Genomic DNA, 27,349 nt, shown 5'->3' with positions numbered 1-27,349 from the left:
TTTCATATATCTGAGAGATAAATAGTTTCCTTTATTCATTACCTTATGACCTTGCTTTTATTTCATTTTACTGTCTTAGTCTAACAAGGCACTGAACCAGTTGCAGAAACAAAAGGCTAAAAAATAGACTGATGATTTCATCAACCATCCTCTAAATCCTTGTCCAATGTTTTCTGATACGTGACAGGACATTAGCTGAGTTGATACTGATGTTTTCTACTAAGAAACGAATGTAACTTTTGTTTTATGGTAAAATAATTTCTTCCTGAGTTCCTTCTTACCTTTGACGCTAAAACAGAGCTGTGCGTGCACGTGTGCATGTGTATATGGTATATATATATATGGTCATACATACACAAAATTATTTTGTGTCATTTGTTTATAGTAAACCAACCAAATCAGCTGCTTACTTTGGTGTAAAACTGATATGGTACTTAATCTGCTGGGTAAAAAAATCTCAACTGAACTGAATAAAACCATTTCCTTTTTTATTTTTTCTTTTTACTTTTTTATTTTATTTATTTATTTATTTCCAGCTGTAGATTTTTATTAGATGGAGAATGTCTTAGGTTGGCCCAAAGGAAAGTGGTGAGAGTTGGCAAGCACTCCTCTTTATCAGAGAGGAGGCATTCCTGGCTAATGGGGACGGGTAGTTATGATAGCTAAAAGTCAGGGTCTTCTGCTTAACTTTGACCACTCAATATCACGAGTCCTGACATGAGAGTTTGCAGTGAGCTAGTTCAACTTGGCCAATAGTTCTTCCAGCTCTGGCTGAGCTTTGAACCTTCCCTTGAAGTCTTCTTCAGTGTGCTCCTTCACTGATAATCTCACTCCTTCGGGAAGATTGCTTTGGATTATTTCCAAGAAAATCTCTGCAAATGTAGCACTCAAACCGCTGATCTGAACCACTCGCTCATGGGTGGTGAGAACTGAGTCCGGGAGCATTTTGCTGCCTTGGTCCTGTAGCCGTAACACTTCCATGGTTTTGGTGGGCATAGAGTAACTTTTCTCAACTTTAATGGATAGATGGTTACAGAGGTTGTGAACATATTGGGCATAGCTCTCCACCACAGCCATGTCGTATGCAGTCAGGTGAATGTTTAAAACCCCATATTTATAATCTGCCCCCAAATTAATGGTTCTCACTTCCACTTTTGCCCTCTTCTTCTTGGGCTCCTGTGGTTTCACTAGGTGCTTGTATCTTCCAATGCCATGGATAGGCCTTGTCTTGTAGTGCCGACTGGTACTCAGCAGAATGCCACCTGCAGAACTGATGGGATTTTCTCCTGAAGTTCTGACCCTTAAGAGAGAAAAGGCTTGCTTAAAAATGATATCATTCCTCAGACACAGCATCTTTCCCAGAGCTCCGTTCATCATCTGCTGTTGCGGTCGTTAACTGTAAGCTGAAACCCTGCCCAACCTGCAGCGATCCCTGGGCCTATTTTTTCTTTTTAAACTAGGCTCCACGCTCAGTGTGGGGCTTGGACTCACTACCCTGAGATTAAGACATGAGCTGAGATCGAGTTGGATGCTTAACTCAGGCGTCCCAAATAAAATCTTTTACTTTTTTTTTTTTAAAAGATTTTATTTATTTCTTTTGAGAGTGAGACAGAGAGAATGAGAGAGAGAGAGCATGAGAGGAGAGAGGTCAGCAGGAGAAGCAGACTCCCTGCTGAGCAGGGAGCCTGATGATGGGTGACTTGAGCTGGGGACTCCAGGATCATGACCTGAGCTGAAGGCAGTCGCTTAGCCAACTGAGCCACCCAGGCGCCCCTAAAATCCTTTACTTTTGATATTAGTTAAATCTGATATTTATTAGCTCTTCAGTAAATTATTTTCTATTTAGCGTCTATGATGTATACTCTATACTTTACTTTTGCTGATGAGAGTTTTAGTTGGTAATAAAGCCTTCCTTTTCTTTGTTTTTAATGGAATTGCCCTTAGGTTACTTTCCGCACCAGAATCTATCACTGCAACATCAACAGTCAGGGAGTCATCTGTCTGGACATCCTTAAAGACAACTGGAGTCCTGCTTTGACTATTTCAAAGGTTTTGCTGTCGATTTGTTCTCTTTTGACAGATTGCAACCCTGGTAAGCAAACCTTTATTAACACACGCAGTGGAGCTACAGAAACCATTGTGTTCTTACCTTAACTATGGATTTGAGGAAGTAAATGCTGTTGGTGGAAAGATAAGCATAAATCATTTTGCAAGGAAATTATCAAAGCCATTTCAGTTAGAATAGACCAAAAGTCTCACAGTAACTTTGTTTATTTTATTAATGGCATGCTACCTATAATTACTTTCTTTCTGTCGTTGATGGACTTTTTTCTAAATTATGTAGTGGTATAAACCCTGTTTGATATGAAGAAAGCCGTGACTGGCACCAGTGCCTCCTTTTCTAGCTCCTTCCATGCTGTCGTGTGCTCTAAAGCAACTGCTTACTTAGTAATTAATGTATGGCTTCTTGTTCTCCCTTCTTTCTTGGATTATAGTTAGGTTTTATAAGTAGTAATAGTGGATATTAAAGTGATAGTTGATGTGTTGAACTAGATTATGATTGTATTAACTCAGATAAAGTCATTAATAAAATAGTTCTAACATTTTCAAGAAATGCTTAATTACCACATATTAACATGTGTAGTTGACTTGAAAGAGTGATGTTTAAGCCTGGGATTTTACATATGTTATCTTACTAAGTGGTCATTTTTTAAAAAGTTGAATTACTTTTTCTACATATTGAACTAATCACCAAAGGCTTTTACTTTTATTGTAAGCCCAGCAGTTTTACCTATGCCCAAGAGAATTAAAAAGGGTGAGGCAGCTCTAAGTGAACTGATAGGGAAAGAGCAAGGCACGGAAGGAAAGTACATATGCTTAATAATATTTTAAATGCTTGTGAATGTGCATACTATCTAGATAGAAATGCTATAAACTATATTGTAAGATTTGCATTTTTATTTAAAAATCACATTTTTAAACATCCAGAAGAAGGTAGAAATATAATCACCAGCCACACTTCCATTGCTGAATAAAATGCAGAGTAGTAGTATTTAAAAAATCAAGTTTATTAAGTCAGCATGTATTTTTTAGTTAAAAGGGCTTTTCTAATTTGAATATTAAAATATACAGATGCTTGTGTTATTTAAAGCATTTTAATCTTGAAAATTTAGCCATTATATAAAAAGATGCTGCTGAAAAATTAGTGTTTTAATTTAATAGAGTATTAAAACTGTAATAAGACACTTTGTAATATCTCTTACTGTCCTTTCTATTTTTCCAGCGGATCCTCTGGTTGGAAGCATAGCCACTCAGTATTTGACCAACAGAGCAGAACATGACAGGATAGCCAGACAGTGGACCAAGAGATACGCCACATAATTCACAGAATTTGTATGCGGTGTGAAGGAGCAGAGGACCCCTTCCCACTGTGCTGCAAATCTTTATAGCCTTTACAATACGGACTTCTGTGTATATGTTATACTGATTCTACTCTCTGCTTTTATCCTTTGGAGACTGGGAGACTCCCCAAAAAGGTAAATGCTATCAAGAGTAGAACTTTGTAGCTGTAGATTAGTTATGTTTAAAACGCCTACTTGCAAGTCTTGCTTCTTTGGGATATCAAAATGTATTTTGTGATGTACTAAGGATACTGGTCCTGAAGTCTACCAAATATTATAGTGCATTTTAGCCTAATTCATTATCTGTATGAAGTTATAAAAGTAGCCGTAGATGACTAGGAATTATGTCATTTGTATTAAACCCAGATCTATTTCTGAGTATGTGGTTCATGCTGTTGTGAAAAATGTTTTACCTTTTACCTTTGTCAGTTTGTAATGAGAGGATTTCCTTTTACCCTTTGTAGCTCAGAGAGCACCTGATGTATCATCTCAAACACAATAAACATGCTCCTGAAGGCATAGTTTCCTGTCGTAATATTTTAAGTCAATCTTGTTAGAAGGTGTGTCTGAGATGATTGTTGATGAAACAAAAATGCGGATATGAAGATTGACTACTAAGGACCAGTACAAATAAAGGAATTGTTAAAGTGAAAACATTTGAAATCTTGTTAAATGTGTAGTTTTTTTTCCTTGAAATACTTACTAATGAGAGCATATAATGAGCTTAAGTATGTAAAACTGGATTTTAAATCATTGATCTCAAAACACACAATGCTCTACTTCCATGATAGTTAAGCAAAGGATAATGTAAATTGTGACTCACTCAGGAATCTGGTATTAACTTACGGAACATTTTGTTTCCCAAGTGGTGATTTCCATCCACCATTGGACAGTGTTGTCAGATAACTTTAATCTGATAATACTTCTGTGTCGTTGGTACATTTTTTACTTTGCTACTAATCCTGGTCTTGAATTTTCATGGTGTATTGTGTGTATTACCATTCTTTTTAGGCCCTTAGCCAGCAGATAATAGCTAGAAGCAGAGTTGAACACAGAAGCCGTTGTCTGGCCTAGAGATGGGACAGAACTCTGGGTTAGTGTATGGATGTGGCATTTTTTCCTCATTTGAAAAAAATAACTAAATTTTAAGGGTTTTACAGGTTACTTCTTTTTGGTTATAGTTATAAATATTAGATTTCTTATAGGAGAATTACTTTGCAATATTCAGGTTTGGTAAATGTTATAAATGTGCTTAATTTTTTTCTATGACTATGATAATTATTGAGGTAGTTCTCCAGTCCTGTAGCCAAGGTTGTGGAATGTGGTGCAAATGTCTTCTCTAGTCCTAAATAAGGAGTTTAGCATACCATCTTCAAATTTATAGAGTAGAGTTATTAGCATAAAAATACATTGCTTTAAGCTAATAAAGTAAAGCATTTATAATAGCGCATACCCTCACTAAGAGTAATGGGCCTCCTACTTGAGAATTTTTAATGGAAGTCTTAAATTGTCTTACTCCATCTCTCCATATTACAGAGGAACACTAAGCAAATATTTTGAAGAATTTAGGCTTGGGTCTATGAAAACCTCTGAGTCTTGACTATTTTGGGTGGTGATAATCGATACTGGAGTTCAAGTCAGTGTGATGTAAACTGTAAGGATTTCTGTGTAGGTGAGCTGCAAAAGGTGTTTTTTTCCCCACTTCCAGTATCATTTATTCTGCATCCTAAAGTAGCGAACTTCTCTCTTGATGCCAGAAAAGCTTTCATCATAATGAGTATTAGGATGTTTGGGATGCTATCATTAGACTTTCTGTATTTGTTACCCCCTAATTACTACCACCAACCTTTTTGCTGCTTTGTAGGCTTACTTGAGACAGAGGAGAAGGACGTGGTTACTTAAAAATGTTCCTGGCTCTTTCACAAACTACCTTTATGGCCTTGAGTAAGACACTTTAACTTCTTTGAGTTTTAGTTTATTCATATATGAAACAAAAGTTGATTCTGATTATCTCCTTATTCTCTATTAGCCCTCAAACTCAGTAGGTCTAATGCTATAACATTTGTTACCCTTGTTCTGCTTTCTCTTTCAGGGAACAGGCTAAAATTTCAAAGGGACTGAAAAATAACAATTGTCATTTGGTTTTTACTATTAGTTTCCCTTAAAATCCTGAATATTTCTTTTTATCTTGTTTTCTATTTCTGAAAAACTGTAGGTCCGCTTTTCAGTTTTATAAGTATTCATCTACAAATAGGGTGGGGGTTTTCCCCCCATAAAACTTTGCTCTGGATGTAAATGGTGGTATTTCAGAAACTGGATTTTTTTTCTTGCCCATTAAGAACAAATTATATAAGTGAAAGTCCAAATATCACTTTGTAGGTGTTCAAGAGTAGTCATGGCCTTGAGCATCGCATTGAGCCTGCTGTGCTCAAATCCTCCTCTCAGAGGAGCCCTGCAGTGTACCATGCAGGGCCATGCAGCCACTGAATGTCCTCTGCAAAGCTCATGACAGGATACTCTCTGACCATGTTTGGTTGACAGAGTGAAACTGATGCACAGGTGGGTTCTGTAACTTGCCCAGATTACATGGCCAGTACGGTGGGGGAAGGTACAGTCTCCATTCTTCACCAGGTTGTGATTTGTAACATCACAGTTAATATTGACTGTATCTATGTAACAGCAGATATTGATAGATTGATAACTTCTGAAAATGACTCTCTAGAATAAAGTACAATTTGCATCTTAGTAAATTCTTATTTTAAATTCTGATTTAAAGTCTCAAATGTAACCTTACAAAATAAGGCTTTGTTCATTGATTCCAATGAAGTTGAGATATGTTTGTTTATCTTCTGCCTTAGATACTTAAGAATACTTTTAACATCACTAATTTCCCTTTGTTAATTGGGAAAATGAGATAAATGTCATCTTAATTTTTTTTTAGTTATACATCACATAACCCCATCAGGAAATTTATATTGATAAATATGTATCAAGCATTTAATAACTACCTTTTTTAAGCTAACAAGATGTATTAGTTATCTAGTGGTAGCTTTTTTTTTTTTTTTTTTTTTTTTAAAGCAGGAAATCTTAAGTAATCACAGGGATAAAATTGTGTAGGCATTTGTGGTTTGGATTGACCCTAAGAGTTCTAATAACTTCGAGGTATTGGACTTAAGGAGTCAGCCCACTAATCTATCTAAATATAACAATACAAGAATGACTATATTATAAAATTTAAGTCAATTTCCATCCTATGACTTCACATATTAACTTGTGGTGTAGTTATGTTAATGCAGGGCATTAACACATTTTCACTTGACATTTACATTGTGGTCTTTGGACAGAATGATGGCATGATATGAAAACATTATTTTTATAAAACCAATGCAAATAATTTTAAGAGGCTGAGATAATTAATCTACAATGATTACATTATCCACATATTTCAGTTAGTGTTCTTTATTTTAAATGAGTAGAGTATATAAATAAATAGATTTGTTTCATGTCTAAATACATTACTAGGTTTTTCAAGTAATTCACAAATAATAGAAAAGAATTCATAATTACATTTTGATATATAGGCATTATTTGAAACATCAATTTTTTATAACTTTTGTTATAAAGTTAACAAAATTTGTTAACTTTTTTGTCAACTAATTTGTCAACTTTTTTGGGAGTAAAGTTTGTCCATGGTTTTACATAGGCCTTTCAAAATGATGTTATAAAATGAGTTTCTAAAAAAAAGGATTTCTGAGACTAGTTTGTAAACCAAATTGCCAGCAGTGATGGCTAGTGTTAGAGCCTTGTCGGACAGAATAAACCTTGTTAATTAGGAATGAGAAATGCTCCTCTGAGGTGCATGCATATTGCCACCTGTCCTCACTGACCTCTTTTTCTCCCTGATGCTCTCCATACACTCACAAGCACTTCTTTGAAGGGGATATCCTGGATTTTGAGCAGGGTCTCTTGTTTTAGTTTGCCATCTGTGCTCTCAGCTTCTTGTGGTTTCTTGTGCTCATATAACAGGAAGCCCTAGGTGATTTTTAAGTGATAGTATCCTAATAGCAATACCAAACGTTCAGATGCTAAGTTTGGAAATTTAAAAAAAAAAAAAAAAAGATCCAGATTGAAGTACACAGACATATGTATTAAAACATTTATCATTTGATACTATTATCATTAATTTCATTGTCTATGAGAAAGAGGAATTTAACTCTGATTAGGCAGCAGAGTTCTGGGTCCTAGCCCTGGATATATTCAGAAATAAACAGAACTATGGCAGAACAAAGGAATTGGTCAACAAATCTAGATATTACCAATGAGTATATTTGGAGATAATTTAAATTCACTCTAAGTCTTCCACAGCTATTGGTTGCCTTGTTGAAATCCACTAAGGCTAAAGCCGATTATGCCAGTCTTTCCAACACAGAACATTAAGAGCAGTTTTTCCCCTAAATCCTCCAATCCCTAAAGTTTATCTCAAGTCCAAATCCTTCCATGAAACCCTTGCATTTTACTATCATGTACTTTTAGTCCGTCTGTTTCCCTGAGAAACCATGTGCACAAACCTCAGATATAATAGAATTTAAGCATGTGTGTATTTCCAAGTGCCAGGAACAAGCCAGGAGCATTTCTTAGCAAGAATACTTTTTTCTTTGTCTTTATTTTTTTTCTGTTGGAGGGGGTCTAGGTTGGTTATGCATAGAACCCCTTAACTGACCTACAGTTCATTCTACACATTTTAGGTGCTTGCTAATTGAAGATCCTTTCAGGCACAGTGATGCGTACAGAGATGAATACATTGTCACATCCTGAAATAGTTTATCATTTTCCTCTCCAGATGAGATTTCCCCCTCATCCTAGCAGAGGAGAACACATCTTTGCTAATGTGTATCTATTTTCTGTTGAATAAAAAATTGAGCAGATGTCACTGCTGATTTAGTTATGAAAATATTGGTATAATAATTTCGTAAGTTTTACCCAATCTATATGATATTAAACATACTTAATACTATTTGGCACTTTTAAAATAATTAACTTTCTTTCAGGCTACTCTTAGTACCCAGTGTCTATAGTGTGCATTTTGGCATTTTATTACATTCAGTTTAATACCTTCCACATATTTCTATACAGTGAGCTTTTGGAGGATAACTGTACTCCTTGTCTCTGTATCTTAGTGTAATATCAACATGATGTATGTTTGCTGAATGAATTAATACTATGTCATAGGTACAAGTTTTCCAGAAGGTTATTGAGAGACCGTAAGAAACAAATCAGTCATGTCTTCTTTAATTCCCCGTCGTACTGATTCAGTGCTTAATATGTAGTTTGTGTTGGATATAGTCCTGTTAACTTGAAATATCTGAAGTAGCAATGGGTTGTTCCAATAACCTACTTGATGTCTGCTTGTTTAAAATGGAGAATAACTTAATCTTGTAATTTTACAGTCCTCAAATATACCAAAATGCATTTTGTCCTATAGAGTTTACATAATTTTCCCATATTATTACTCTCTTCTTGAATTGATGTATTTTTTATTGGTAAAAAGAAAAAAGACACAAAGGAATATATGTATCTGTTTACAGTATTCTTTTAGGAAAATCTAAGAAAAAATGAAAAGTTATGGCCTTTGAAAAAAATTCTGTTAAGATAAATATTTCAGGGGAAAGGAATTAGTATACTATACAGTAGTATGGAGGGGCAGTCCTTGAGGAGTTTTGCAAGTTGGTTTTTGAAATATTATCTCTGTCTTCTCATTTATTTGTCTTCTCCACTTCTAGCTTCTGTGAGAAAGGGAATAGGATTAAGAATCAAAGAGGCTATTTTTTTTCCTTTGTTGCCCTATGTTATTGAGTAACATGTAACGTCAGTAGGTATAATTGAAAGGTGAGTGGGTAGAAGCTCCCCAATTTCAGAAATGTAATTCCAGCAACTTCTCACTCATTGTAACGAGAGTATTTCGTAGGTCAGCTGAGTAAGCTCAGGTAGGCTAGCTGCCCTTTACACCAGACCCAGCTCAGACCAAGGGGATATTGACACCAAGAGAAATCCTGACAATTATGGGGCCACGGCTGTAAGGAAAATTAGATTCGTTAGTAGGTAAAGTTCAGTATTTTGACAGGTCTTTATATAAACATTTCATGTTTTCATCTACAAAGTGATGAAGAAAAGTAACTTAGGAACACAAGACAGTGAAAAATAAAGTTCTACATCAGTGGATCACTGGCACCTCTTCCCTGATTTCCTTTATCATGTTTTTAGAGCACTTTCCCCCTCTGCTAAACTCTCTGGCCACTCAACTCCCAGATGGTAAAAGTCATTTAAAATACACATGTGAGATGATTTTTTTTTTTAAAGACTTATTTATTTTGGAAAGATGGGGAGAAAGAATGTGTCGAGGGAGGGCAAAAAGGGCAGAGAGTCTTAAGCAGATTCCATACAGAGCCCCAGAGCTTGATGTGGGGCTCGATCCCAGGACCCTGAGATTATGACCTAAGCCGAAACCCAAGAGTCGGTTGCCCAACCAACTAAGACACCCAGGCGCCCCAAGATGATGTTTCTTTTCTTTCTTCCTTCCTTCCTTCCTTCCTTTTTTTTTTATTTTTTTGTAAAGATTTTTATTTTATTTATGTGGCAGAAAGAGAGACACAATGAGAGAGGGAACACAGCAGGGAGAGTGGGAGAGGGAGAGCAGGCTTCCTGCTGAGCAGGGAGCTTGATGTGGGGTTGATCCCAGGACCCTGGGATCATGACCTGAGCTGAAGGCAGATGCTTAACAACTGAGTCACCCAGGCACCCTGATGTTCTTTTTAATGACACATTTTATTTGTGTTTGTGTGTCATCTTTTTTGATCATGAGCTCCTAGAGATCAAGGATCCAATGCACTTCACTTAGTCAATAAGTTACTAGTTACATACTCACCTAAATATTGTAGGTGCTTAGAAATAGCAGTGACCAAAGCACATGAGAATCCCTTTCTTTATGGTATTTATTTGCCATTGGAAGGAAACAGACAAAAGTTTGTGGGTTTTTTTTTTTTAAAGATTTTATTTATTTGACAGAGAGCATATAAGCAGGGGGAGCAGTAGAGGGAGAGGGAGAAATAGGCTCTCTGAAAAGCAGGGAGCCTGATAATGGGGCTCTATCCCAGCACCCTGGGATCTCTATGTGAGCTGAAAGCAGAAGCTTAACCAACTGAGCCAGCCAGGCTCCCTCAGACAAAAGTGTTTAAAAAGTTAAGAAAAAAAAGTGTGTATTAGATGGTTAAGTGCTGTGGAGAAAACTAAAGCAGGGAAGGAAAAGAGATACACAGTGCTGAGCTGGAGGAAGGGGAGGTTGCATTGTAGTTATAAAATGGGTAGTCCGAGAAGATCTGACCAAAAAGGTGAGTCAGGAGCTGAAGATGGGGAGAGAGAAGCCACATGGGGGAAGAGTATTCCAGGCAAAGGGAAGAGCAAATGTAAAACCCAGCGGTGAGATCATGCCCAGTGCATGCAAAAACCAGCAACGGCTGTGGAAGGTGGACAAGAGTGAGCAGCTAAGGAAAGTGGAAGTCAAGGTCAGGACTGTGACAGCTGGATAGACTCCATAGGGTCTTGTAGTCCATTATAGGGAGTTGGGTAGATTTCTAAGTAAGAGGGAAGCCGTTGGAAGGTTTTTTAGCCAGAGTGATAGGTTATGGTGTGTTTTATTAAAATCTCTGGTTACTGTTAGGGAAGAGAATTGGTGGAGGGGAGAAAGAGGAGGGAGCAGGGTAAAAGATGTGTGATGACATCTACCTGGGTAGCAGTAGCAGGTGCTAGTAATAGTAGGTGGTGAGAAATGATCAGATGCTGGTGGAAGGTGGGGCTAACAAGATTGGCTGATGATGCATTTAACTGTGTGGTGTGGAAAAAAAATCCATTTGGCACCAGAGCAAATTAGAAGGCTGGAGTTGCAGTTAACAAAAATGAGGAACTTGGAGGTAGAGCAGGAATAGGGAAAATTGAGAGCTCAGTTTTTGACAGGTGAAGTTTGAAATACCTATTCAGGATGCAAATGCTGAATAGTAGTAGCTGTCAGAGTAGTAGATAAGCAAATCTGGAATTCAGGAGTAATTCTGGGGTAGGCATGTACATTTGGGACTCCTGCATGCATAGGTGATGCAGTTATGAAACTGTATGAGATTCATCAAGGAAATGAGAGCTGCTAGAGAAGAAAGAAGTCTGGGCACTCCAACTTTGGAAGCCAGGAGATGATGAATCAGTCAAGGAACCTGGGAGGGAGCAATCAGAGAAGTAAGAGGAAAACCCCAGGGCCTTGTGGGTACCTGGAAAGGGACTGAGGAGTTTTTTAGAGGAGGTGGAAGTGATCTTGTGGATCTAGTGCCAACTGGTAAGTCAGATAAAATAAGGATTGAAGTGTCCATTTTATTTAGTGACTGGTAGGTAGTGGACATTCGTGACTTTTATTAGCAGTCTTGTGGAGTGGGGAGAACAAAAGCTGCACTGGAGTGGATGCCAAAGATAATGGAAAGAGAGGAACTGGAGACACCTGACAATTTTGTAGTGAAGTTGAGAAATAGGGAATAATTGGAGTTTCTGGTGGGTTGTTGTTTTAGATAGAAAAAAACGACTGATTATTGATGGGAAAGATTAAATAGGAAGAAATGAATGAATGGGGCAGAGAGGCAATATCCTGGAGACAGTCGTCCGCTCCACTTTTCCCTGCGGGTGTTTCCAAAGCTTTCTGCACTTGCCTAGAACATTCCTCTCTTTCTGACTGAAGAACCCTTTGGGGAACAGGATCCCCACATACAGCAGCCGAGGCCTTCACAAAATTCATGAATTCTCCCAGGTAGGCAGGAGGGGATGGCGTCTAACACACAAGCAAAGCGGTTGTCCTTTGCTGGGAACTCAGATGTCTCATCCCATCTGGAGTCAACAAGAGGCAGAGGACACAAGGATAGGGCCAGGTTGGAGGGGAGATGCAGCTATGAAGCTTTTGTGTTCTTCTTCTGCCTCCCTGGACTAGGAGGTGGTCATTGACCGAAACCGAGGATGTCAGGACAAGAGCTCATGTGTTTGTGTGACTCCTCTGTGCCCTGGAGAATCAATGTATGACTAAGTGATTTTTGTTTATCTAGATGGGCCTTTAATTTCATGGTTAACATGATAAGAATGAATTTAATCCACTAAGTATGGTCAGCAATTTAGTTGGTTTCAATCTTAAGCACCTTAATATTTTCTTTCCTTCAAGTGATTTTCCTTTTGTCACTGAAGAATCTACTTTGACACCACGTTTAACTAGAGGAATTTAAGTGTGTATTGAAAGCTAATACTGCTATACATGTTGGAGGGAGAAGAAATTTAGGTGTCTTAAAGAGCTCATCATAGTCTAATCGGGAAAAGGATGTCCTAGGTAAGTACAGAGAGATGATGTGGCAGAAGACTTTTTTTTTTTTTTAAGGTTTTATTTTTGAGAGAGAGCAAGCAAACAAGCATGGGCAGGGTGAGGTGGAGAGGGGAAGCTGAAGAAAGAAAGGAGGCTTCCCGCTGAGCAGGGAGCCCTATGTGAGACTCCATCCCAGGACCCCAGGATCATGACCTGAGCTGAAGGCAGATGCCCCACCCCCAACTTTTTTTTTTTTTTTTAGCATTTTATTTATTTTGCAAAAGACTTTTCTTAATTGGCACAGCAGAATGGTTTATCAGAGATCCCTTCTTGCCCATTCAGATGATTTCAAGAAATTGAGCATTACCCCAGGTGAGCTTTGTGGATGTGATGGTCAGAGAAAGACATAGTAACACCAGCTCCTATTACCCTCACTTCTACGCTAGTCTTGTGGTAAGACACTCTCAGTTCCAGCCTGCATCCCTTTGGATGAAGCCTTCCCTTGCCCAGGAAGTAGGGAATTTGAAGAGCAGGTTTCATTTCTAGAGAACCAAAGGGGCAGTGAACTAGGGCTCCCATCTTCCTGCTGCTCTTCTGACTTCCTGGTTCCCAAGGATCCATACCTAAGACAGGGGGCGCAGCTTAGCTTATTTTCACTGAAAACCTAGTCAGGCCTGATTCATCACTGGTTCAACCACTTAATTTTCTTAGAGTCAACAAATTGTTACAAGTTGCAGTTTTTTTTTTTTTTTCCTGATTGAGTCCTTCTGGGACAGTACCTTTGCTGTGATTATTGCACATTTAAACCTAGCTATACTTAAAGATCTGAAATTAAATAGGGCATGACTCTTCTTTCTCAATGTCATTTAGAGTATTTCATATATCCTATACGGGCTAATGGTTGCTGTCTCTTCTCCTTATTTCTGGAGGACATGTTTTCATGTTCTGTTCTCCTTCCCAGTTCTAATGTCTATTTTATTTGTTTGTTTAAAGGAAGCTCCACACTCAGTGTGGAGCTCAGTGTGAGGCTTGAACTCAACTCAGAGAAAGACTTGAGCTGAGATCAGGAGTCAGATGCTCAATGGACTGCACCCCTGCCCCCAGGTGCCCCTATTATCTTAATGTATTGTTTAAATTTAGATAGCCACTGGTTCCTGTCCTTGTTTTATTCAGGCTCTCACAGTCATCCCTTATCTCTAGGAGCCTTTTAAGTTACCCTCCTGTCCATACAAAGCACTGGTGGTCTCCTTCACACCCCTATCACTTTAATCTTCCCAGAGTAAGGGCTTTATCAGGATGCGCCTTGCTACTAAGACTAGTTCAAATGGTTGCCCATTGTTGACAAAGTGCAAACTCCTAGAAGCCTTGCTTTTTGGTCAGGGACAGCAGTGTGCTCCTGTGATGAAGCCCGGTCCACTTTCAGTCCCAGCTTTTCGTAGTGAAATCCCAGAGCCACTCTGGCCAACGGCAGCGGTGCTATCTCCCACTTAAAAATATTTTCTCAGAGAAATAGCAATAGTGACTCATTGAGAACTCTCTTAATCCTCTTCCTCTTCAAGGCTTTCTGCTCATAGAACAACAACGCTTGATGCTCTGACATTTTTATAATTTCTTTTACAAGAAATGGGTGCCTGTAACCTTGTTGTGGGCCATGTTAAGTTTCAAGCCTCAGAAAAGGGATTGCTTAAGAGACATTGCTGGGCACACCAGTATTTTAAATCTGAATTGATACACTTGGTGCTTCAAGACAGATGGTGCATTGCTTCTGTGCTAAGAGCATTTGGCAGTGCTGAAATTGAGCCTTCTGTTCGGTCCAGAATAATTCAGTGATGAGTGGGCAACTTTGTACTTTTTTTCTGCTGGATATGAATATTTGGAAGTGTTTTAGCTTATATATTAACGGTAAGTGGCTTTCTCAGATGACGTTACAGGTGCAGGTAAGTACATAACCAACGGATAAGCGCTGTGTGTCAGTTTGGCATATGGCACCGCTTGTTTTTATTTTCATTACAGTGATTTGTTTCCAGTAAGATTAACAAGTATTTGGCCACATTTAAACACAGGCGTATCAAACTTTGCAGATTTAAAGTTAACTGTTAGCTAGGCTAATGTCAGTGAAGATCCAAAGGGAAGCTTCCCAAAGGATACGGACAGGAGTTTAAAGGAGCAGAGGTTTTGAAGTCTCCTGTTGGTCATTGTCCCGGGTTTCATTTCATTCCCCTGGTTAACACCTCTTTTCAGGCCCCTTGCAGAGACGGCATTTCCTTATTTAAGGCCCGGCTGGAAGACTGCAATGAGAAACATCTCTAAAGCCCTATATTTTGTTACTTAAAATTAGAAATCATTTTGTATTCCTTTTGATGTGCAGCTTGTTAGAGCCTTCTTGGTGATTAGCTAGAAATGTACTTTTTCTTCTTCATGTGTTTTCAAAGTAGGGCTTATGTAACTCTTTATCCTTTGGGGAATACTGGGTGTTAAATATAGGATGCCAGAAGCCCACAAGATGACACACCAATGGGGATCTCTGAAGAAAAACAGCCAAAGCACCCCTATTCGGCACTAGGTTGTGGGTTATCATGTTGATGGAGAGCAATGATCTTTGACTCCTGTACGGTGAAGAAAACGCCAGACCATTTAAGCTTTGGGAAAAAGCATACACTTGAGATTGAGTCAAAAATGTTGGATTGCCTGCTCTCGTAACACTGGAAGATAACAAGATCAATAAAAATTTCTTCAGATTCTGTAATCAGACTTGTCTCTGTTTTCTCTACATTTCCTGGCAAGTCAAGCCCACAAAGGCTGGTGGAATCTGGTGGTGGGAACTTTAGTATTGGTTCTATAGTGTTACTGTAAGTTCTTTTTCTAACATAAAATGTATTGTGCACACATTGTACACTGACCATTCCTCGAGATTTGTGTCACTTTTCATACCCGTGGACTGATCTAGTAAATTGCCTGGTCTTGAGCAGCTACAGCATTGTACATGTCTGGAAGACTCTGTTCCTATCTATTACATACTGGCATATGCATACTTTGGGAGCATGGAACTAGAAGAGTGACTGATGAGGACACTCCTCCCCCCCAAAAAACATGCAAAATGACCAATGACTTCTCTGGAAATCATGGGACTCTGCTTATTCAGCACAGTAGGGTTAATGACCTTAATTCCAAAGTTGGGGTCATGCCCAGGAATCTTTAAAATAATTTCAAATATCATCAAATGAAATCTGAATTACACATATATGAGAGCGAATTACCAAGTGTTGGAGCCTGACATATTTTGACACTTTCTCTTGAAAGAAATGAATATGGAGATCACGACTTTCAAATTTTAGTTGTATTATCACTTACAGTAAATAGAAGTAATTGATTTATCACAACAGTTTGTGTGTGAGTAAAACGCCCAATAATTTCAGTTGCAACTTGTGGGTCTTTAGGATACTGAACTCTAGAGCCATAAGTTTAAATAACCACCAGCCTGCAGGAGAGTAAGTTTCAAATTCCTTTTTTTCTGTCTTGTTCTCTAAGGAGGATTTTCGTTAAAAATTTTTCTTTTCTTTTTTTTTTTTTTTTACTTCTCTGGGCCCGAGTTTTCTCAATAATGAACAACACTGTGGAAGTATTATAGTGATTGGAAAAAATTGGTAAAACATGGCATTATAAGGAATCTGGAAAGACTTTTTAAGCAGTAAAGACAATTGCAAATTGTATGAATAATTATATGTTTGAGTGCAGTATGAAGCTTCACGATCAGAACATTGTTTTTGCTTGTGCTAATAGGTTGTGTCATATCTTTTTTGTTATTGTTTTTGTCTCTGGGCTTGGAAGATTGGAGTGCACTATTAATTCCCAAGAAGGACATAAGTGAGTATATTTCTTCTTTTAAGTTTAACACCACCAATGATGGGTACATATTCACTAGAGGGTGTTTGGTTATGATTAAGCAATGTAGCTGCCTTAAGATTCTTCTAGGATTTTTACATTTGGGAGCTGGTCTAGTTTAATCATTTCTAGATGATTCTTCTGATTCTCAGACATAAATGAAAGACTGAAGGAGTTAAAGAATTAAGCAGCATTCTGGGTGTTGTGGGAACAAACTCATGCACATTCTTCTCAAGAGAAATATCACGCATTTCCTAATCCTTGAGGTTTATTTTAGTTCTGTGCTATTTCCTCCAGTCCGAAAGTAAGATGTTTTCTCTTCCTTTTCTTTTTCTTCCCTCCTTCCGCCCTGTCTCCATTCCTCTCTCTTTTCTTTTCTTTTTTCCTCCCTTCCTTCCTTCCTTCCATCCTTCCTTCATTCCTTCCTTCTCTTTTTTTCTTTCTCTCCCCACCCCCCACCAGAAGAGGTGTGGTGGTAGTAGAGGGTCTGTCAGAACCAGAGGCTAAAAACACAGCAATTAAAACAAACAAAAATCTTTATTCTAGCTTCCAGAATTCCTCCTCTTCAACCTTCCCTATTTAATGAAATAATGAAGCCATTAAGTGGTCCTGTGCAGAAGTCCCATCCAGTGGCTGAAGCTTGGTAGAAACAAAGACGAAGGCTTGTGTAGATTGAGCATTCAGTCCTTCCACAATCACTAAAGGGGGAAGAGGGGACAACATTTAAATGTAACTTGTCCTGTAGTTCACATAATGAGATGGTGACAATGTTACAATGAGTGTTTGTGATCTTAATTTAAATAATCACATGTTAAACTTTGCAGGTGTCAAATTGTCTTTCTCCTAAAGCCACTCAACATTATTTCCTGTAGCCTCTGGAAAGGACAGAGAGGAAGCAGAGCCACACTTCACTGACGGTGCTAGACATTTATGAAAGCCCAGGGCAATAGAAACATTTTATATATTTATTTCAAAGTAAATGCAATATATTCAGACGAGCATGTTTAGATAAATTCTTAGTGTTAGGTGAAAAAGCTTACACATATATTTACTTAAAGGAAATTTACCTTTGGATTTAGTAAAATTCTTACCACAGAGAGATATGGAAATTAATTCAAGGGACGTAATGAAAATCCTGGAAAACTTAACTTCTTCCATGTTTCCCTTCCCATCACTTCTCCTCCCTAACCCTTCCCTGCACTCACTATAGAAAGAAAAGAGCAGGTGAACACACACTTGCTCTTTCAAACTGAGTCAGAGGAAGGGTTTTGGGGATATCTCATGACTGTAACGCTAACCAGCTCTTTGCCACCCTCTCCTATCATGCCCTAACTTTTCAGTATCTTGTGAACTGGACAGTGTTTTTAATTCAGTAACAAGCAAAATATAAATATATAAGAACTGTACCTTTATTTTTTAATTCATTTATATTTTTTCTTGATGCTTTGCATAAAGGCCAAAAAGAGCTTTTGGTTTCTCTCTGGCCCCACTAGGTCTGTGAAGTTAATTTGGGGCGTGCAAGCATCCCGTCCCATCGTGCACCATAAATCTCCACTAGATGTCAGTGTGTCATTAAATGAAACTGGTTTGGCATGCTTTCCAGATCTGTTCTTGAAGCACATCAGAAAGGAACTAATTTATGATTTGTAATCAGAATGATACAGAGAACTTTTAGTATACAGGTTAGTAATAAGTTATATTTGTCTTAATATTAATAAGTGAATTCTTTTATTTAAAAAATCGAGTACCTATTATCTGAGGATTTCTTCCCTTGTATTCTCGTTTTGCCATCATATCCTCAAAGTGATAGAATGCAAATATTCGTTTCACATTTTCCAGTAGCAAAAGCTGAAGTACATGAGGACAGACAGAATGATTGGCCCGAGATCACATAGTTGTCGTCTCCCCCAGTCTACCTAGGTCGTGGTTAGGTGTGAAAGTGTATTTAGCTGCAGATTCCCTTTGTCTGCTGGTTGTATTCACTACCTTGCCTCTAAAGTGAGTTCGAAAAGAGTAGAAAAATGATCATTGTGGTTATTGGTTAGGTTAGTATGGGGATATCAGAGATGTAATTTTACGATTGTGGCAAGATTGTAGAAAGACAATGTGCTCAACAACCAAGATGTTAACATATCCTGTTTTAGAGAGGATGAACTCAGATTAACGTGAGCCTCATCTTCGTTCATGTATGCAAGTGGAGAAGGAAAGAAAGGCAGTTATAATTTGGCCATCAAGTTTTAAGCCCTTGGGTATTTGGGGATTATGAGGCATAGTGTAGGTTTTACACTGTGATTTCCTTAAAGAGGAGTCTATGTATAATCCTGTATATTAGTATTTAAATAGTGATTTTCCCTAAATTGTGTAAATATGCAGGTTATAACTATGTAAAAATTATGTTTGTGGATAAAGATTTTAAAAATACAAAGAAGAGATGTTAGGGTGGTGGGTTTGTGGGTAAATTTAATCTTTCCCTTTATGTGGTAATATTGTTTTTATAATAAATAAAAATAAAGAAACAATGATTTCTCCTTTCTTGTCCATCTTGTAAAGATTTCTTGTGATCTCAATTTTAGAAAGGCTTGTTTTTATATCGATGAGGTACATTGTAAACAACCAAAATTCAAGAAGATTTTATTTGGTTTGTTTACTTCAACTGTGTCAGTTAAATCAGAAACCAAGCTTAAACTGGCAGAAGTACAGGGTCATGTTTTCAAACCTAACTATGAATTTTAATTGAAAATAAATGACTGTCCAAATCCCAGCAGGCTGTTTGCTGTAGTATTTAGTGTGCTGTCAATGTTAACTAAATAGCGATGAAGAAGTGTTGAATAAATGTAGCTCTCCTTAGTCTGTTTTCATTTTGAAAGATGCAAGATTAGAAGAGTTACAGTAAGGTTAGAAAAATTTTCAAAATTAAAAATCACAATAGCTGCTGATTTTACATGCTTAGACCTATGTTCTGACCTAGAACTTGTATATATCAGATCATACATGGATTTCAGATTGAAATATAAAGTAACTTGACATACGTGAAAGAAAACTTGTACTTTTATGGTACATCTCATTTCAAGTAATAACAGTAGTCAACATTGAATTATGTATGAAGATTTCATGGACAGTAGTAAAATTTACACAAATGATCGGTGATTATCAGTTGGAGAAGTGGGGCATGTGTATCCGAATCACCTAGAAAATTTAAACTATATGTATTTTCCTGCCACCAGCCCCATCCTATAACCAGGACATTTGGAAACCTGGATTTCCAGATGTGGTGCTGGGAGGTGGATGGAGGAAGCAAGAATGTGCAATTCCAGGACTTTTCAGGGCGCTGCCAAATACTGGTGCATGTAATATATGCATTTATTGGTGCAAAATCACCCCACCCCAGGTGTATGCTCAATTTAAATTAATTCTTGGGCCCTGGGAGCCACTAGAATGTTACTGGCCTAAAACACCGTGAATATGGGGCTCACAATCGTCTGGAGTTAGGAGGTCGTTGGAATATATCTAGGTGGTAGGTTAATAGAGGTGACTGGATTCCCAATGGGGGTGAATTCTTTAACATAAAGGAAAGGAATGCAAGGAAGACCAAGACCCGCTCAGCCTACCTCCAGTCTGATCTGTGGCATATCAAAACTTTAACTTCCACAAAACCTTTGTTTTCTCTACTGGTCTCTCACTATGCTTTGAATCCCACCATTAGAAGTTCATTCTTTGGCTTAACTTTTAACTTATAATCATCTCATCTTTTCTTTTTACTACTGATACTACAGGAATCAGTAGCACATTGAGTTGATCAGTGGTTATACACTAAAGCTCATGAGCTCAGAAGAATCACCCCCCATCCCGACCACACTGGCTAGGCAAGCTGTTGGGTAAATGGAGATTTTTGACAGGAGAGCATGAAACAAGCCAGAGGCGCCCCGGCGTCTGCTCAAGAGCCAGCAGGGCTGACTGGAACCTCCAGGAGAACGGAGGAGATGGACTGTCAACTACAACGCAGAATCTGATTCCGTAGGGCGGGGGCCGGAGATTCCGCCTGTCTAACGTGCTCCCAGGTGACGTCTAAACTCCCTCACCTGCTTGTCTGTAGGGAGACCTACACCTCGGCCCGCATTGGTCCATTAGACCGGAAGTTCCTGCGCCTGAGCGAGACCAGCAATCACGTGGGGAGGTTGCTGGCCCCTCCCACAGACGCTCTGCGTGCGTGAGGACCCGGAACTAGCCCGTCTGGCGTCTGAGGCCCAGAACTGACAGTGGAGCCGCCGCGCTCAGGATCGCGCGCTCACAGGCCGTGTCTGTGACTCCGGGAGAGCTCCCGATCCCCCACCATGTGCCACCATGTGCCACCATGTGACACCATGTGCCACCATGTGCCACCATGTGCCGACGTTCCAGGTTCTGGGTGCTTCCAGACATGCTGCCGAGGTGAGGCCGGCTTTCGTGTTTTTGCCAAAAACATACCAGCGAGGAGAGCTCGTCGTTCAAACTCTCATGACGGTTTTGGTTTTTGGCTTTTGTCTTTGTAAGCTTAGCCACACGCAGTAAGGTCACGGTTTTGTATTATTGCCTTGCATACTGAGTTATAGGAGGATAAAGAATAGAATTTCCATAGGCACAGGACCTCAAAACTACGTCAGTCGCGGTTGCCTGACCGTGGTGGGGTGAATTGCTTAAAATCCACACCTTGCTTCAGGATAGTCGGCGGGAGTTAGGAATGATACGGTTTTCAATATTTCCGGCTTTTCTTGGCAAAATCTCTTTGAAACTTCGATAGAAGTGTTTTAAGAATTCAATATTTTGTATCTTTAGGGTAAATACCCAGTAGTGCAATTGCTGGGTCATAGGGCAGTTCTATTTTCAACATTCTGAGGAACCTCCATGCTGTTTTCCAGAGTGGCTGCACCAGCTTGCATTCCCACCAACAATGTAGGAGGGTTCCCCTTTCTCCGCATCCTCGCCAGCATCTGTCATTTCCTGACTTGTTGATTTTAGCCATTCTGACTGGTGTGAGGTGGTATCTCATTGTGGTTTTGATTTGTATTTCCCTGATGCCGAGTGACATGGAGCACTTTTTCATGTGTCTTGGCCATCTGGATGTCTTCTTTGCAGAAATGTCTGTTCATGTCTTCTGCCCATTTCTTGATTGGATTATTTGTTCTTTGGGTGTTGAGTTTGCTAAGTTCTTTATGGATTTTGGACACTAGTCCTTTATTTGATATGTCGTTTGCAAATATCTTCTCCCATTCTGTCAGGTGTCGTTTGGTTTAGATACAAACGTAGTGATCCGAAGGGGTACGTGCACCCGAATGTTTATAGCAGCAATGTCCACAATAGCCAAACTATGGAAAGAACCTAGATGTCCATCAACAGATGAATGGATCAAGAAGATGTGGTATATATACACAATGGAATACTATGCAGCCATCAAAAGAAATGAAATCTTGCCATTTGCGACAATGTGGATGGAACTAGAGTGTATCATGCTTAGCAAAATAAGTCAAGCAGAGAATGACAACTATCATATGATCTCCCTGATATGAGGAAGTGGTGATGCAACATGGGGGCTTAAGTGGGTAGGAGAAGAATAAATGAAACAAGATGGGATTGGGAGGGAGACAACCGTAAGTGACTCTTAATCTCACAAAACAAACTGAGGGTTGCTGGGGGAGGGGGGTTGGGAGAAGGGGGGTGGGATTATGGACATTGGGGAGGGTATGTGCTTTGGTGAGTGCTGTGAAGTGTGTAAACCTGGTGATTCACAGACCTGTACCCCTGGGGATAAAAATATATGTTTATAAAAAATTAAAAATTTAAAATTAAAAAAAAAAATTCAACATTTTGGAAAGTGCTGGGGAAAAAAAGATCCGTAGAGAAACTGCTGAGAAGTTTGTATCTCCTTAGAGTGATGCTTATTCTAAAGTTAAAGGATAGGGATGAGGCTAAATACAAAAGTATTGTAACTTATTAAATAAGTTACCTTGAAAGGAATTTCAGTCTTAATCATTATTGGGATGACTTAAAACACTAAACTGTTACTCAGATTTTATATTTTCCAACCAGCATTTCCCTTTCCATTTTAATCAGCTCTCTTTTCTTCAGTATCTTTGAACGTGCTATCACCATCATTACGAGAAATATGGTTACAGTTCTTTAAACTTTACATAGCAGTATTTGATAATAATTGTTTCAGCTTAAGGGTCATCAAAATTTAATTTGTTTCAAAGATTAAATATGGTAAATATAATGTTCAAAAATACATTTTAAAACGTGTTAAGGGAGGGGCGCCTGGGTGGCTCAGTGGATTGGGCCGCTGCCTTCAGCTCAGGTCATGATCTCAGTGTCCTGGGATCGAGCCCCGCATCGGGCTCTTTGCTCAGCGGGAGCTTGCTTCTTTCTCTCTCTCTGCCTGACTCTCCGCCTACTTGTGATTTCTCTCTCTGTCAAATAAATAAATAAAATCTTTAAAAAAAAAAAAAAAAACGTGTTAAGGGAAATTTACTCCTTTCATTTATACATAGCCATTCTATTTGAACTGTACTGTGTGCTGCGATTTGTGAAATCTCTTTCAGTGGGCATGAATTTAAGAACATTAGCTTTCCTCATCGGTAATTTGTGAGACAACTGATAAATAATCAAGTATTCCGTGCCACAGCTGGGTATTACAATTGGAAATAGCTAAGAAACCCTGGTTTCATAACAACTTCTATATGAATCTATAATAATAAGATTTATCAAATATTGTGAGATGCTGGTGCTTAGCAGTGCTAATCAGAACAAATCTAAATCACATTTCTTTTCCTTCCTTCCTTATAGAAACCTATAGGTCATCGACTATAGTGGATGGATTTCTTAAATAACTTTCAATGCTAATAGTTCAGTTACTTCCGTACTGTTCTATTACTATAAAAGATTTTCACGTGGGAAACCCTCATCACCACACCAACCCACTTGGGCCAGTTTTTTTTGTTATATTCTCTCCTATAACCAGGCTCTTTCCTTAGCAGAAATCACTTCAGTCTGCAGTTAGGCTCTATTCCCATGTGCATCTATTTGGCTGTAGATCTTCTCCACCTGAGCGTCTGAAGCTGTGAGCACAAGGACTGGGCCTTTTTTATCTTCAGGTCGTGCTTGGGGCCTAGCATGGTGATAGCTCAAGAAATACTTACCAGTTATTTGCTATTTTAAGTGCCTCTCCACTCCTGTGTAACAGATATTATTTCCCAAGGTCCTTGGCATTGGGGGCCAATCAAAATGTGTGTTAATAGTTACTTTGTCTCTTGGTTCCTCAGATTTCTCTCTAGTTAATAAAGGACAGATGATTACTTGGGAAGTCTCCCAACAGACTTTTGTTAAAATGTGACTCCTTTGGCTTTCTCTGCCTCATCTCTTAGGGCCAGCCTGAGAACCCACCGGCCATGGCTGTGGCCACTGCCCCGTCCCCTCTAGCACCTGCCCCTGTGCCCTGGGTGCCAGCCCTTCCCACAAAGGCTGCCTCCTCCGTGGAGGTGGGAGCTCTTGAGGCATGCAGAGCCAGCTTTCTCTGGCATATCATGAAACCATACTTTCCTGTTTCCATTCCCGGTGAACTCAGCAGCCCCCCAGTGCTGGGGACTGTTGAAAATCATGTTGGTCTCCTCCTAGATGATAAATAGGTTCCTAGGAAACAGACTTGTCATTTTTCTGGACTCTGTCTAACATGGTGACTGTCATATTTTTGTACCTTTAATAAATTCTTGTGGATGAAGCATGATTGAGGGGGGGGTGTATTTTCTACTTCAATGCTAGGAACTTGAGGCTTTGGCTTTGCTCCTTCTGGTAAAACTGAACACCCCCCGCACTGCCGAGGGCCTGTCTTCAGAGGGGCTAGCTAAGGAGGCACAGTGTTCGCGGTGCTTCTGAAGCTGTTTGAGGAGTTGTTTCTTACCATTCTCAACCCAACCCAGCCTGAGCATTTTCTTCTTCCCCTTCCAGGGAGGTGTTCTCAGTCAGGCTGTATCCTGCCTCGTGTGTCCCAGATCCTCTCCTGGGCTGTCCACGTGTCTCTCATTCCCTGGCATAGTTTCCTGTGGGACAGGAGGTGGAGATTTTTTACTACAAAGGTGCTCTTTCATATCTTAAAATGTGACATTAAGGAAATAGATAGAAGCAAACGTTTTGCATCAAATTTATTTCTGCATTTAGTATTGTTGCTATTTGGCAAGGGTTGTAGATATAAAGTGTTCTAAGAATTTTATGAGTTTAAAATAAAAAGATGTTAACCAGGTCTTATATTTGTACTATCCTGGTCCATTTGCTCAGGATTAATTTCTTTTTGTTTTTAGTAGGACAACTTTGTTTTAGACCTCAGGGACATTGTTGGCTCTTCCACACCCTTATTTTCATCAAGATAGCACTTCCCTTTTCTTTATTCTTCTGGTATATTTTTCACACTATAATAATTCACTTATTTGGACTAAATACATCCTTAGTTTTATGTTCAGGAGAAAGAAAGAGTTGATAGTTACCTTAAAGCTTTTAACAAGATTGTGTCTCATTTTGCTACTTTATGAGAAGAAGACAAAGGTGATTAGTCAAAAGGAATTTCAGTATTACATGGTAAGACTGACCATACCTATAGTGTGGCAGTTAACAACATGGGCTCTCTACCTCATGCTAGCTGTTTAACCTTGGGTAAATTACTTGACCTCTCTGTGGTTTAAATATTTCATCTGTAACATGTATATAACAGTAGTACTTACTCCATAAGGATCTAATGAGCTCATTCACCCAGCACATGGCAGGTTCTCCGTCAATGTCCATTATGGTTTTTGAATGTACACAATATCAAATGGCTTCAGAGAGTCTTATTTGCAGAAAAGGCACCCTATTTTCCAGACATCCTAACTGGATCCATCCAGCCTTGCTCTCATGATTACCTGTACCTACTTTACCCCCTTATAGGAGGCTCATTTCTTTAGTTTCCATAAGCATTTCCAACCATAAATAAACTTTAAAAAATACTACTGAAGGATAATAAAGCAGTAGGTAACTTGTGTCCTAGAAAATCCTCCTTATGAATTTGCAGAAGCATCAGTGTTTCCACCAAAGTCCCAGAACACATTCTTGTAGTAACCTCATGAAGCTGTCTTTTATTAGGCAAATGCTTGAATAAATCTCTTAATCATTATAAAGTCCTGAATGTGTTTTAATCCAGTTGAAGACTGATCTTCTGGACTACACATGATGGACCAATCCCTGAGGTTCACACCTGCTGCTTTTCTTTCCCTGCTAGTTTCAAGTTGGTTACTGCTGGTTGTATGACTGTGCTGTCAATCATGGACATTGGAGCCTTCAAAACTTGGTTCCTGGAATAGGCAGCAGCAAGACCAAGGCAAGAAAATTCTTCTTGGGTTTTGTTTTTTACCATCACTTTATATTTTATGTAATTGTACTCTTTAATACCTAGATCTATCATCTATATATTGATTTCTGAACTTCACTTATTTAACAAATGTTTATGGATTTATTGGTTTCCTAAAAATAGTTCTTGGCGTTTAGCTTTGAGTAACTATTTGCAGAAACCCAGATAGGGTGGTAGAGTAACTGTGCTTCAAGATAAATCATTTGAAATGTTTTTCATTATTTTTTAAAAAATATTTTTATTTATTTATTGACAGAGATCACAAGTAGGCAGAGAGGCAGGCAGAGTGAGAGAGAGGAGGAAGCAGGCTCCCTGCTGAGCAGAGAGCCCAACATGGGACTCTATCCCAAGACCCTGGGATCATGACCCAAACTAAAGGCAGAGTCTTTAACTCACTGAGCCACCCAGGTGCCCTTTTCATTCTTAAATACATAATTCAGGTATTAGAAAGAAATCTTTTTCTCTGGAAATGTCTCTTGATGTCTTGTTGTCTGGATGTCTCCATTTCTAATTAGCATAGATGATCTTTATATCTCAATTCCTTTTGTTAACATACACTCAAAAGAAAAGCCCTTTACTCAAATTGAAACAATGGTGTCCTTTATCTGACCCAAGAGATGTGTGCAAGGGGAGATTCAGGTGTCTTTCCTAAGAGGTGAGCCCAGGGTAAGCAGGTAGTAGGCGTTGTTTTGCACAGGCAGCCCTAGGAGCCTCAAGAGGTGCAGGTACTGGTGACAGACATTAAGGATGACATTTATCTTCAGTACTCCACCAGAGCTTATGTGAAAAGGTCACTCTGTAACCCCTTCAGAAGGGATCCAGGTGAGGAAGGAGCTCACGTGTAGAGAGAGAGTCACAGCTTTGACTGTAGCACTGTGTAGTGCTCAGCTGCCTTGTGACCCTTGGGAAGCCCATGCAGCCCTGAGTGATCAAAGGCATTATGACATTCTGACAGCATGAGACACCCCTCTCCTACAGAGGAATAGAAGGGGCAGAACATTCTAGATAAAGGAGGTGTCAGGGATAAAGGCCTGCTAGAGCAGGTGGCAGTCAATAAGGTTTTCAGGAAGAGAGCTGAGAGACCTGGTGACTAATTGTATAAGAAACTTGAGGAAGGGGTGGATTTTTAAAAATGACCCTGAACCTACTTTGGAAGACTTACTATGTAGTCATACTGTCAGTCAAGAAAGGAAATGCTACTAAGAAAAGGAATAAGAGAAAGTGTGCGCTCACTACTTCTGGGCCCTGTCCATATGAGATTTCTCTGATTCCTTAAAAAACCACAGTGCA

The 27,349-nt window shown here is 39.0% G+C and overlaps 1 protein-coding gene and 1 pseudogene across 4 annotated transcripts in view; one reads left to right on the top strand and one right to left on the bottom strand.

Moving 5' to 3' along the window:
* Positions 1–3,922, top strand: part of UBE2E3 (ubiquitin conjugating enzyme E2 E3) — an 86,058-nt gene extending 82,136 nt beyond the window's left edge. For all 3 annotated transcript variants that reach the window (XM_082690577.1, XM_082690578.1, XM_082690579.1), the window contains exons 5-6: positions 1,945–2,092; positions 3,284–3,922. In XM_082690577.1, the coding sequence (XP_082546703.1) occupies positions 1,945–2,092; positions 3,284–3,381 (246 nt within the window). In that variant the 3' untranslated portion in view covers positions 3,382–3,922. The remainder of the gene's footprint in view (positions 1–1,944; positions 2,093–3,283) is intronic.
* LOC309844200 (large ribosomal subunit protein mL48 pseudogene) lies at positions 544–1,888 on the bottom strand (annotated as a pseudogene). Its single transcript has one exon. The product of its transcript is annotated as a large ribosomal subunit protein mL48 pseudogene (transcript).
* Positions 3,923–27,349: the final 23,427 nt, after the last annotated feature.

This window comes from Mustela nivalis (genome assembly GCF_964662115.1).
Source record: "Mustela nivalis genome assembly, chromosome: 11".
In the NCBI taxonomy this organism is placed as follows: Eukaryota; Metazoa; Chordata; class Mammalia; order Carnivora; family Mustelidae; genus Mustela; species Mustela nivalis.
This window is presented reverse-complemented; position numbering and strand designations above follow the sequence as displayed.